At 61.3% G+C, this 12,582-nt stretch overlaps 1 protein-coding gene across 1 annotated transcript in view; it reads right to left on the reverse strand.

Moving 5' to 3' along the window:
• Window positions 1–5,467, reverse strand: part of LOC112112047 (vesicle-associated membrane protein 5) — an 8,681-nt gene extending 3,214 nt beyond the window's left edge. The window contains exon 1 of the mRNA XM_024207758.1: window positions 5,391–5,467. Coding sequence (XP_024063526.1) covers window positions 5,391–5,393 — 3 coding nt within the window. The 5' untranslated portion in view covers window positions 5,394–5,467. The remainder of the gene's footprint in view (window positions 1–5,390) is intronic.
• Window positions 5,468–12,582: the final 7,115 nt, after the last annotated feature.

The following is a 12,582-nucleotide window of genomic DNA, read 5'->3' on the forward strand; positions in this document are numbered from 1 at the left end:
GTGTGGAGGGCAGGGACTGGGCATGCTGGGGTTGGGGTACTGTGTGCAGGGGTTGGGGTGCGGAGGGCAGGGACTGGGCGTGCGGGGGTTGGGGTACTGTGTGCGGGGGTTGGGGTGCGGAGGGCAGGGACTGGGCATGCGGGGGTTGGGGTACTGTGTGCGGGGGTTGGGGTGCGGAGGGCAGGGACTGGGCGTGCGGGGGTTGGGGTACTGTGTGCGGGGGTTGGGGTGCGGAGGGCAGGAACTGGGCGTGCGGGGGTTGGGGTGTGGGGGCTGGAATTGGGGTTGCATTCGCCCATGCTGTGGGATTAGCTCAGGGACAGTGCCCCCCTCCCTTCGCCCCAGCCATGGCTGACCCCAACCCAGCCCTCATTTTCCCCCCCGAGCCTCTCTCTCTCCCTGCCCGCTCTGCTCAGCTGAGGACAATGCTCAGGGTTCCTCCTGCCCACCCCTGCCCCAGGGTCACCCCCACGAGTCTGGGGCGCCGAGACACCCCACACTAATTTGGTCCCAGCCTCTCTCATAGGCCATGGCCTGGCGCCAGCACTGGGCCAGGGGGCATTTCCTGTGGGGGATCGAGGTGTCAGGACATCCGGCTGCTGGAGCGCGTCCCAGTCTCTGGGCCGGGGGGTGGGGGGGGTTTACGGGAATCGGCCATGTCACTATTGTTTGTTCCGGGCTCCTTTGATTGATGCCTGGAGGCAGCGAGAGCTGGAAAAACAAGTCACCAGGGTAGGGAATTCCCAGCGCTGCCAGCGTGGGCTGGACCGGGGGCCCTACAAGATGGGTTCAGTTCCTGGCTCTGCCGTGGACTCCCCACGTGACCACAGACCAGTCACTGCATCTGGCTTGGCCTCAGCACCCAACCTGCAATGGGATCCTTCCTCCTTCCATCCAGTCAGACCAAGCTCTCTGGGGCAAGGAGAGTCTCTGGGGATCTGGGCAGCGCCCGGCACGACGGGGCCCTGATCTCGGGCGGGGTCTGGGCAGCGCCCGGTACAAGGGGGCCCTGATCTCGGGCAGGGTCTGGGCAGCGCCCAGCCCGACGGGGCCCTGATTTCGGTTGGGATCTGGGCAGCGCCCGGCATGACGGGGCCCTGATCTCGGGCAGGGTTTCTAGGTGTGACTGGAATAAACACCCCTCCCCATGCAGTGGCAATAGCCCGTTAGGCGGCTGGGCAGATCTGGGGCGGATCGCAGCGGGGGCTGAGACAGGAGGATCGAAGGGGGTCTCGGAGCAGAGGAAATGCGGGGCTAGTGGCATGTGCTGAGCCCGTGCTGACGCACGCAGGTGGGTTCAGAGGCCCACATACCAATGAGGGAATCAGTTTGGGGGGGGGGGGCGGGATTTCTTGGGGAGCCTGGGGTGTGACTTTCCAGGCTACTGCAGGTGTTTGGCTCCTTGGAGACTCTCTGCCCTGCAGCCCCCACCCTGGGGTGTCCTCCCAGCGGAGCAGCACCAGCCCCTCACAGCCCAGGGGACGGGAAGGGGCACAACCTGCCCTGAGCAGCAGGGCCCCCGGCAGCCTGAGGATGGGGGACCCAGGGAAGGGGCAGAACAAGCTGCCTTTCCCCACTCCCTGCAGTGGGGCAGAACAATAGATAAACCCCCATGTGCGGGGGGCTATGCTCCCCAGGGAGTGGGTGCAGCCAGTGGGCAGAACCCCCCTTGTCAGGCAGGGTCTTTCTCCACCCTGCTCTCGGTCAGTCCCATCGTCCCTGCTTGGCTCACAACCAGGTGAAACAGACCCCCAGGCTGGCAGCAAACCCCAACCCACCGATCTCGGGCGGGCACTGGGGATGTTGCTTTATTAGGGGTATTACGGTAGCAGGTAGAGGCCCCAGCTGAGATGGGCAGCCCACCATACAGGTGCTGCCCAGACACAGCCAGAGACACCCCCTGCCCCCAAGAGCCGACAGCCTCATCAGAGAATAGAGACAAAGGGCCGTTATCCCTCTTTCACAAATGGGGAAACTGAGGCCCAGAGCAATTCAGTGACTGAACCAGCTTCTGTGCAGAGCCAGGAATTCACCTGGCTCTCCTGAGGCCCAGTCCAGCCCCTGATCTGCCAGGCCACCGTGTGAATCTCTTTGTGAAGCTCAGAGCTCTTGGCACTGACACCAGCCCCCCCGATCTAACAGGGCTCACCCCAGTGGCTCGGGATCCTGATCCCGCATCACACATGGGGAAACCGAGGCCCAGAGCGGGGGAGGGACTTGCCTGAAGTCACCCAGAGAGGCAGAGCCGAGAATAGAACCCAGGAGTCCTGCCTGCCAGCACAGTCGGGTGGGAAAGCGCCAAGTCCTGTGATGGCTGCTCAGAGCAGCACGACCCCAGGGAGCCTTGAATAATTTAAATTCCACACACCAGCCCCCTCCCTCCCCCCCAGCTGGATGTCCAGCAGCCCTGGGCTAGGCTGAGCCCCCCAGGAGGCAGCCAGGGCCAGCCTGCTTGCTCCTGTCCCTCCCCGTTCTTTGGCTGAGGGCCGTGCAACACCCAGCCCCACGGAGGCCCCAGTCTCAGTCTGGGCTCCTGGGCACCGGGGGATTAACAGCGCTGGTGGGCACAGCAGATGGCAAATGCCCCTGCCTAGATGAGGCCGGCCCTCCCTGCCAGCGCATGGCTGCCACTTGGGGTGGAACAAGCCTTTAAAAGTGGAAGCAACTGAGGGGCGGGGGGGACGGGACAGGACAGTTCCCACAGCCCCAGTTCCTCTCTGCAGTGCTAAAGGAAGCGAAGCTCCTTAGCCACAGGAGCACGCGATCTACCCACATACCCAGGGCCAGGGCAGGGCCAGGCTCCTGGGGTCCCATCTGCCATCGCCCAGCCAGCCGTGGGCTAAAGCTGAGCCTTTTGCAGTGGGGGGGGGAGGAGGGGCTGAGCCCCGGAGTTGAAACCAAGACACGGGGCCTCTCTGCACTGAGGTTTCCTGTTGCCTTTTGCAGAGAGGGGGAGGGGGGAGGAGGGGGCTGAGCCTGGGCTGTTTGGTGGAGCTGCCCTGCTGGTTCCCAGGATCGGGCCCTGCAGCCCGCAGACAAACACCCAACTCCCTGCGAGGGAGGGGGGCGGGTGCCTCTGAGAGATCCGGGCGCAGTATTTACAGCCCAGCGCACGGCGGCTGGAGTCCACGGGCCAGACCCCTGGCTGGTGCACATCACACAGCTGGCTCGCCCAGGCTGGCCGCACGATGCCACATCTGGAACACCAAGGCGGGTACGGAGCAATAGCCCAGCCCTTCCTCAGAGGAGAGCTGCCAGACCCCGCTCCCCGCAGACCCCCCACTCCACAGGTCCTTCCTCATCTCCCCCAGGAGGGGCTGGGGCCAGGACCAGCTGCCTGCCAAAGCAGATTAACCCTGTAGGGACTGTCACATGCACCAGCATGGCCTTTGAAGGCCCTTCTTCCGTGCATCAGAGTGGGTGAGTCAGAACCACAGGCCTCCGCAGGATCTGCCCCAACAGCTGGGGGTCACTACGAGAGATCCAGGGGGCCTGACCCCTAGATCTGGGGCGCACTCAGGCTCCCTGACCCCTGGGGAAGGGGTTTGCAAGGGGAGCTAAGGCACAGGCAAGCTGCCACCCACGGGTCCCTGCACCAGCAATCCCTCCCCGTACCTGTGAGCAGCTGCTGGGCAAACTCCCCGATCTGTCGGGCCCAGAGATGCTACAGAACCACAAGGGGGAAATCTCTGGGCTTGTCCACACTACAGTTGCAACCACGTCAGTGCCCCAGCAGCCCAGGCGTGCTGTGGCTGTGCTCGTCCCGGGGAGGCCCTGCGAAGGGAGGGGCGGCCTGGCAGCCTCAGTGGGCCTGCAGGCAGCACAGCTCTTGGGAAGCAGGGCGAAGTGAAAGCCCTCCCGAGACACGTCGTGGTGCCGTGACACTGGCGAGCCTGACACAGGAGCTGGGGCTTTCGCACAGAGATAAACGGGGGCCGACAGCTGGGCAGACTCTTAGCTTAGGGCAAGGCCTTGAGGCGTCAGCTGGGGTGGTGCCCTCAGAGCAGCACGACCCCACAGCGCAGGAGCGATGGGAGCCTTACACCGGTACAGCCGAGGGCTGTCTCCCCAGGGAAACCGACCAGCACAGCTAGCGTGGATCAGCTGCTTTCCCCCGGCGAGCTCCCTGCAGGGACACAGCCACTTTCCTCTGGAAACGACCTCAAGCAAAGAAAATCTTGCTCCACAAACCCTGAGCCTGCCAGGGCAAGGAATCTCTGCCAGCCCCTCCACACACACAGCAGGTCGATCGGCTCAGCAGTGGCCCCACCGACACTTTTTACTCTTTCTTTTAGAGGAAATGGGAGGGGGCTGCGGAGATATTTATTTATATCTATTTGTACATTGAATAAGGTCTGGGGGGGCCTGGGAGGGAGAAGCACTGAGCTCAGGTATCAGGGGCCAGGCCACCTGGGAAGGTTGAGACACAAGGCCGAGGGCTTGGCCACACAAAGAAATTTACCAGCCTAATTACAGCACTATAGTGACACTGGGCTAATTCCCCACTTCAGTGCAAGGGTCTTTTCTTGGCTTAGCACTGAAGAGACATAAACTAAACCAGAGCAAGCCCCTTTACACCAAAATCCGTGTGTCCACATAGGGTGTATAACCCATGAGGCAGAGCACAGGACTGGCATGTGGGAGACCTGAGGTCTAGTCCCAGCTCTGCCACTGAAGTTCTGAGCGACTTTGGGCATGTCTCTTCCCTGCTGTGTGCCTCAGTTTTCCCCACTGGTAAAATGGGGTAAGGACACCGACCTGCTTAGTAAAGTGCTGTGAGATCTACTGATGGAAAGCTCAGGAGGTTGTATCTAGCCCTCCTAGCGGAGACAGCAAAAGAACTGGTGTAGCGCTTGGCAGATAGCCCAGCAAAACTGCCCGGTGTGGACCAGGCCTGAACTGGTTTAAGATCTCAGCACAGGTTGTCCCGGGGTGGCTGTGTGTACACAAAGACTCTGCTAACTCCGATTAACCGGTAAACGATTGACTCGGTGGGGACAAAGGGTTGCCTGGAGCTGGGATCAGGATGTGGTCTTTGGCTTCTGGTTCACCCGGTCCGGCGTCCGGGAGGGGCTGGGCAGGAAAGCGCCTGTGGCGGGGCAGGCGACCGGAGAGCTGCGGGGGTTGCCACAAGCAGGGAGGAAAACAGGGGGAGATAGAGGAGGGCACAAAGCTCAGTTATGCGGGGCGGCACCGAACTCGGGTGGGGGGGTGTCAGGCACTGAACAGCACCATGTGCCCCCCCCGGGCCAGCGGCACACCGGCCCCGCAGCGCCCGGGGGTCAGACCGGGGCCCCGTGACCCCGCAGGGCCCTGGGCAGGGTGCCGGAGTCCCCGCGTATAGAAACCGAAACTGCTGCCCGCGGCCGCCCGCGCCCTCAGCCCCTCACCATGACGCCGGCTCTCGGGAAGCCCCGATCCGCTCTGCCCGGGCCGAGGTCCTGCTGCACCGGGGGGTCCGACTCCCACCAATCGCTCCGGGGCCCTGGGCGCTGCCGGGCAGTCGGGGCTTTCACAGCTGTGGACGCGGGACCCCGGGCGGCTGCCTCCCAACCTGCCCCCCAGCGGCCACTGGAGAGGGGAGCGCAGCGGGGCGGGGCGGGCGAGGGGCCGAGAGGGGCAGGGCCACGAGAAGCGCCTGCCCAGAAAGGTAAGGAGCGCCCTGGAGCCGGCTCAGCCCAGTCCGTAGCGCACTTCTCCCTGCCGTCCTGGCGGCGTCACTCCGGAGTCACACCAAGGTCCCACACTGGGTCACTCCGGAGTCACACCAGGGGGCAGTGTTGGGCGCTGGGCTCTCAGCCTCTCTCTCTTTCCTTCTAGTCTTTTCACTTTCATTCCTGTCCTAAATCTATTCTGGAGTGAATCTGGCAGGGCAGGAAGGGGCCGGATCAGCAGCGGCAGAGGTGGACGTCTCTGGGCGATGGGCAGGGCAGTGCATGGGCTGGGTTCCACATCTGGCTCTGCCGCTGCCCTGCTGGGTGATCTTGGCCAAGTCCCCGCCCCTCACTGTGCCTCAGTTTCCCTTTCTGCAATATGGGGATAATGACCCCTCCTTTAGTGAAGTGCTCGGAGATCTGTGGATGGGAGCTCAAGACAGGCCTAATTCGGGGAGAGGACGTTTAGCCCCCAGCCCTGATTTGCTCCTGCAGCACCTTTGGGTGTGAATGCAGGGCTCAGCTGTCATGAACCCCAGAGGGATTCTTCCCTGAGCCTGGGGCACTGCCGGTGTAAGCTGTGCGCAGCAGGGGCCTGCTGGCTGCAGGCTGGAAGGGAGCTCGGAAGGGGAGGCTGCGAGGGACATTTGGGGGCGGGGTAGAGAGATGGGCAGGGATCTGGGAGGAGAGAGCCTGACCCTGGCTCTGGGGAGGAGCAGGTGGCAAATGCTGCTTTGTATTTAATTGCCACTCCTGGGAATTGCTCACAGTTTCCAACTGGCTCGTTAGTTTCTTTCCATGTGCCCAGGTGAACGCTGGACTCCCAGGCCAGCGCCGGAGAAGCAGGAAGGTGAGGGCAGGGTGTGTGGCCTTCGCGGCATGTGGCAGAGGGAGCAGCACACAGAAAACACTGCACGTCAGTTACTACAGGCCACTGCTGCCCCACCTGGCTTCCCGGGGGGCAGGTTGCATGGTGTGGGGGGGTGTCAATTTCTGGTGTCTCACGGCACGAAAAGCTCCCCCTTTCACTCTTCCAGTCCAAGTGCCTCGCCAAAGGCTCTGGAGGACACAAAGCAGTCAGGGAAAGAGGGAAGGCCCTGGATCAGTAGCTGTTAGACGGGAAACAAAGGGCAGGAGGTGAATGGCGGGGTCCCCCCAGACTGGGCTGTTCAACAAATTCATTAATGATCTGGAAAAGGGCGTGATCAGTGAAGGGGCAACATTTGCCTATGAACTAATATTGTTCAAGACAGCTGAGTTCCGGGGGATCTCCCTGGCCGGGGGACTGAAATTCAACATGTCGAGGTGCAAAGTAATGCACCTTGGGGGAAACAAGCCCAACTCCACAGAGATGGGTTCTAGCTCAAGAAGGAGACTGGAGTCATGGGGCTAAAACTCCAGCTCAGTTCCCAGCAGTGATGAGAAAGACAACTAGGAACTACTAGCACAGGGATAGAAAATAAGACAGAAGTTATCACCACCACCCCCCTCCCCGCATCAATCCCTGGTGCGCCCACCCCTGGAATCCTGTGCCCAGTGCTGGTCGCCCCAGCTGCAAAAGGAGAGAGTGGAGCTGGCAAAGAGTCAGGGAACAAAGATGGTCAAGGGTGTGGAACAGCTTCCCTATGTGGAGAGAGTGCAAAGTTCAGAGCTGTTCAGCTTAGAAAAGAGACAAATACGGGGGATGGGCTAGAGACACATATGTCCACAAAGCGTGTGGGACAAGTGACTGAAGACGTGTTATTTACCCTTTCCCACAATACAAAAACCAGGGGCCACCCGATGAAATTAAGAAGCTGCAGGTTAATACAAACAAGAGGAAGTACTTCCTCACACAATGCACAATTAATCTGTGGAACTCCTTGCCAGGGGATGTTGTGAAGGCCAAAAGTATAACTGGGTTCAAAAAAGAATGAGATAAGTTCATAGAGGCTAGGTCCCTCAATGGCTATTAGCCAGGATGGCCAGGATGATCAGAGCCACAACCCCATGCTCAGGGCGACCTAAACCTCTGACTGCCAGAAACCAGGAGGAGAAGATGGGTGGATCTCTCCCAGAATCGCCCAGTGCGGTGAGCTATGCCTGAAGCACTGGCCATGTCTCAGGTCATGCTGCAGGGGGCGCACTGAGGCCTTGCCAACACACAGAAGTGGCATTTGGGCATTCACACCAGGGAAGTGCATTGCATCCCCACACCAGCCCACGGGGTCAATGAGAGCGGGGTGCATTGCTCATTTCCGCTGCCATGTATTGCAGGATCCCAGCTCTGTGGTGTGGGGTTCCCACTGGTGGCACAGGGGATGGTGGGAGCAGGGGGTTCAAACACCCATAACCCACTGGGCCAATGGCAGGAACGTTGGTGTCAGCCCTGTGGCTTTGGCACAGTTACACCTGAGATGGGGCAAATCCGTCACTGGTGCCAAACCCACTGAGCCCCAGGGCTGTTGCACTTGGGATAGCCCTGCCCCAGCGTGACGGTTGTTTACCGTTTAATTACCTAATGGGAAGTGGGCTCTAACGAGGCCTCTCAGCTCCTGGGGGCCGGGGAGGTGGCTGGGGAGTTGCACACTTCCCTTCTTACGCCGTGACGGCGCAGCTGCTGCACAGCTCCTGCCAGGGCCGGCTTTAGGCCAATTCCACCAATTCTCCCAAATCAGGCCCCATGCCTAAGAGGGCCCCGCGCCCAGTGGCAGGGCTGCCGGGGTGGGGGCAAGTGGCTGAGAATCCCTTCCCTGGCTAGAGGCTCCTTTTTAATTTTTACTCACCCGGCGGCGCTCTGGGTCTTCGGCGGCACTTCGGCGGCGGGTCCTTCACTCACTCCGGGTCTTCGGCAGCACTTCGGCAGCAGGTCCTTCAGTGCCGCCAAAGACCCGGAGCGAGTGAAGGACCCACCGCCGAAGACTAGGAGCGCCGCCTGGTGAGTACAAGCCCCACGTGTTTTTTACGTGTTTTTTTTAGTCATCCCTGCCGGGGCCCCGTCGAAACTGTTCGAATTGGGCCCCGCACTTCCTAAAGCCGGCCCTGGCTCCTGTGGGGGCTGGCACAGGGCTCCGCGCTGGGAAGGTGGGTGGGGTGGGAACCGGTGCCCGGATTGTCTAGAGCTGGTCTCAGTCAGCCTGGGCCGGCTTTCAGGCTCATGGAGCTGGGGCCAAGGCTTCAGCTTTCGTTACACAGTAATTAAGGCTCTACCCGTGGTGCTGTAAAGAGCCGGCAGAAGGTGACTTGAGCAGAACTGATGCAGCCATGGGTCCCTGAGTCTGCAGGCAGCTACTGTGCAGACCCCATTCCCCTCCCCCGTGTTAACTCTGAAACCTAATGTTCACTGTGTAATTGGAGCTGTTCACTAGTTCACTGTAGATCGAATTCCATGACACGGGAGGGGCTGATGATAGCAGCAAGAGCTAGGCACAGACTAGGCCAGTGGCAGCTCAGGCTGGCAGCTCGGGTGTGTGGCACCTGATCAGTGATGAGACCTGGTCTATGGGTGGCGCTGACGAGCATGCACACACACCCCGTCCCATTCCCCAGGGCTCCAGGCAGCAGATTTCCACAGGAGGCAGCGCTGGCTGAGTGACAAGGAATGGTCAGGTGCTGGCCCAGGCCCAGAATGCGCCAGTCCCACCCGATGGCTCACAGCATGAGACGGGGGTGTGCAGGGCAGACGGGCTGTGGTGGGGAGCCTGCCGGGTCGGGGGGGGACTTGGAGGTATTGGAGTCTGTTGTTAGCTGCTCCCTTCTCCTGGGCCCAGGGAAGAGTTGGGAGGAGGGGGGCAGGGTTGTAGCTGGGGTAACTGGGATGCGGGGGGAGGGGCACTGAACAAAGTGCCCAGGACTTTGCCCATTTCAGGGTGTAACTGCATGGGGGCAGGTAGATCCGGGGGAGGATCGAGTGAGAGAGGCCAGGGCCAGTGCTGGGGCTGCAGAGGGGATAGATTGGGGGGTGGGGGTGGGAATCGTGCTGGCACTGAAGGGGGTAGACCCAGCGGGGATGGGGTGGCAGAGCTGGGCTGCAGCAGAGTAAACCCAGCTGAATAGTGCTGGCGCCAGTCCCTTTGGCTCATCGCATCTCTGCCCTGGCAGGGACCAAGTGGCACCGGCCTCCCAAGCCCTGAGGAGCTGCAGCCAGTGCCTGAGGCTGGGAGCCACCTGGCAGTGCCCACACGGCTGCAGATGCTCCCACCATCCTCCCAGTGGCCAGGAGCTGCCAACCCCCCTCTACCCCCTGCCTCCCTGAGCCATCGGACAAAGCCTCAGCCCAGCCTCCGTGGCACCCGCCCAGAGCTGAGGCCCAAGCAGGGAACGCGAGCTGTTCCCCACACACTGCACATTGTCTGTGCCACCCACCCTGGCTGCCCAGGCCGGCTCTGGCACAGAAGCCAGCGTCTCAGTGCCTTGGGCAGCTGCATAGGGGAACACAGAGCTCCCACAGCCCCATCCAGGAGCGGAAGCCCAGCCTCTGAGCCAGCTGCCCCACTAGCAGATCCTGCCTGGTATCCTGGCTCCCACAGCAGCCAGTTCCAGCTGCTGCTGAGGAATGGGCAGGAAGCCCATGGCCTAGGGCCATTGTGGTGTCACCTGCCTACGGAGGGGGTTTCACCACATCCCACCAGCTGGGGGCTAGCTCATATCCTGAGGCAGGACTCAGCGTAACAGGCTAGAAGTCTCTGAGGTCCCCCCGGCAGCTCTCATCACCAGCTCAATGTCTCAGCCTGCCCTCGAACGCTGCTGAGCTTCTGGCCTCAGGGACACCCTGTGGCAGGAGTTCCACACGTTTACACATGCTGGTGTGAAACAGAACAGAGCCATGGCGGGGCAGCAGAGGGCATGGCCCAGCCACAAAAGGGTCCATCTGCTCACAGACGCGCCCGGTCCTCAAGATCTCTGACCAGCCAATGGAAGTTTGTGCCAGTGATGGAATTGCTTCTAGCTGGTGTCTCATTAGCTGAACGGGTTGCTACCTCTAGGAGGAGCTTGTTTAATTTTTTGCATTTGTTGGGTTGTTTTAAGTATCCCTCATTGGATTTGAGCCCTTGATCAAACATTAAAACCAATAGCTGTTACTGCCCTCTGCTGGGTGGAATCAGGTCTGCTCTCCTGTGTGTCATAGCCCCAAAGCCCCAACTGAGGCAGAGAGGCAGCCACATCTCTCTGCTCAGCAGAATCTGGTTACCCGTGGCCAGGGGATTGTCCGGGAATGACTCCTGGGAGGGTGCTGCATGGGGAATTGGTGATGGTACCTTCTAGTGGCTGAGCCCAGAGTGGACAAGGGCCAGCAAAGGGCAAGGCTCCTGAAGCTCAAGTGCTAGGGGCCTGGGCTTTGGGCCAAGGGATCCCCTCTCCCTGTGTGTGTGTGTGGGGGGGGGAAGGTCACCCAGTAATCTCCCCTCCATTGGCTACAGCATGTGGCCCCTGGGCAGCCAGGGCAACATCAGCCTTCGCCAGCTGCCCTTGCCAACTTCACCAGTGTGGGCACTGGTGACAGCCTCGAGCACTGGCTGCAGCCCCACAGGGCTGGGGGGACCCAGTGCCATGAGTCATGTGTCCCGCAGCACCCCCCCAAGGGATCAGCCCATTCAGAGGGGATGGAATAGCATCGGCCATGCTTTCTGTATAGGAAATGCTAAGGTGGGGAGAAGCCCGTGAAGCATGGGGCTGAGGTCGCAGCATGGGCAGGGATGGCTCCGAAATCTGCCTCCTCCAACCTCCGGCCCCATCTTCACCACAAACCGGCTGGAGGAAGGGGACACTCGCTGGTGCTGGTCACCATGGCCCCCTCCCAGCCTGGCCTGTGCCCAAGCAGATGCTTTACCTCTCTCCGGCGGCGGGAATCAGGGACACCAAAGAGCAATAACCCGCTGGCTGTGGGAGGGGCCTCAGCCCATGCAAGGGGTTGGGGTGGGGCAGGGCCGGGCCGGGCCCTCGCTTCATACAGGTGTCATATACCACACGGCGGGGCTGTGGTGAACACTAAGGGGGCTCCTCAACAAGGCACAGACAAACACTGGGGGTCTCTCTCAAGCTCTCCGCCTGCACTGTCACCATTGAGATTCTGCCTTGGGTGAAGCAGTCCCAGCAGGGAACGCTGCGCCCTGCCCCACATGCTACCCCCAGCCACTAGCCCTCCCCCAGCTCTCACAACCAAGCTGCTGCCACGTTTGTGCCAGGAGACATGGGCAGGACTCCTGGGTTCTCTTCCTGGCTCTGGCACGGCCTTAGCAAGTCACTTCCATGCCCCAGTTTCAGGGGATGCAGCATGGCAGATCCTCACCTGGGAGGGGCCCTGGAAAGAGCTGGGGGCAGGGCTGGCTGCCGGGCGAATCCTGCACTCTCAGCCCCAGAGGGTGAGGGGCTGAGGGTTACAAGTTGGTCACAGCCTGGAACAAAGGACCACCACAAACACCCCTCCCACCTCCCGCTCCAGCACACTGCCAGCCTGTGCAGTCCCAGCCTCTCCCAGCAGGGGGCACTGTGGGGAGAGATTCCACCGGGACTCAGCAGACAGAACAGAGCAGAGACGGAGGCTGGTTCCTTCCAATAAATCTCTATTCTCCAGTGAGGTATAAATACATTTATTACAGGGAGCGCAGCCTGTGTCTCTGGGGGGCGAGGGTGGGGAGGGGGGGGGGTATCAGGAAGACTTGGCCTCCCACTCCAGGGTCGGGGGGGAGGGGGACTCTAACTATTTCTACTGCTCGGCTCAGGTACCCCCCCAGGTCTGATGGGGGAGCCTGGTCATAAGAACCTAAGATCCACATACACAGCCAAACTCAGGGCATGTGGGGAGGGGGCGGGGGGGATTGAGGCTGCAACAAGCCCTGCTCACCCCTCCCCGCCCCCCCAGTCGACAGGGCATCCGCCAGCTCCCAGGTGCCCCCTTTGGCAGAGTCTCCCCCTGCAGGCAAGAGGGGGTTACTGCACCCCCAAGAGC

This window comes from Terrapene carolina, unplaced genomic scaffold (genome assembly GCF_002925995.2).
Source record: "Terrapene carolina triunguis isolate 2854851 unplaced genomic scaffold, T_m_triunguis-2.0 Scaffold51, whole genome shotgun sequence".
Lineage (NCBI taxonomy): Eukaryota > Metazoa > Chordata > Testudines > Emydidae > Terrapene > Terrapene triunguis.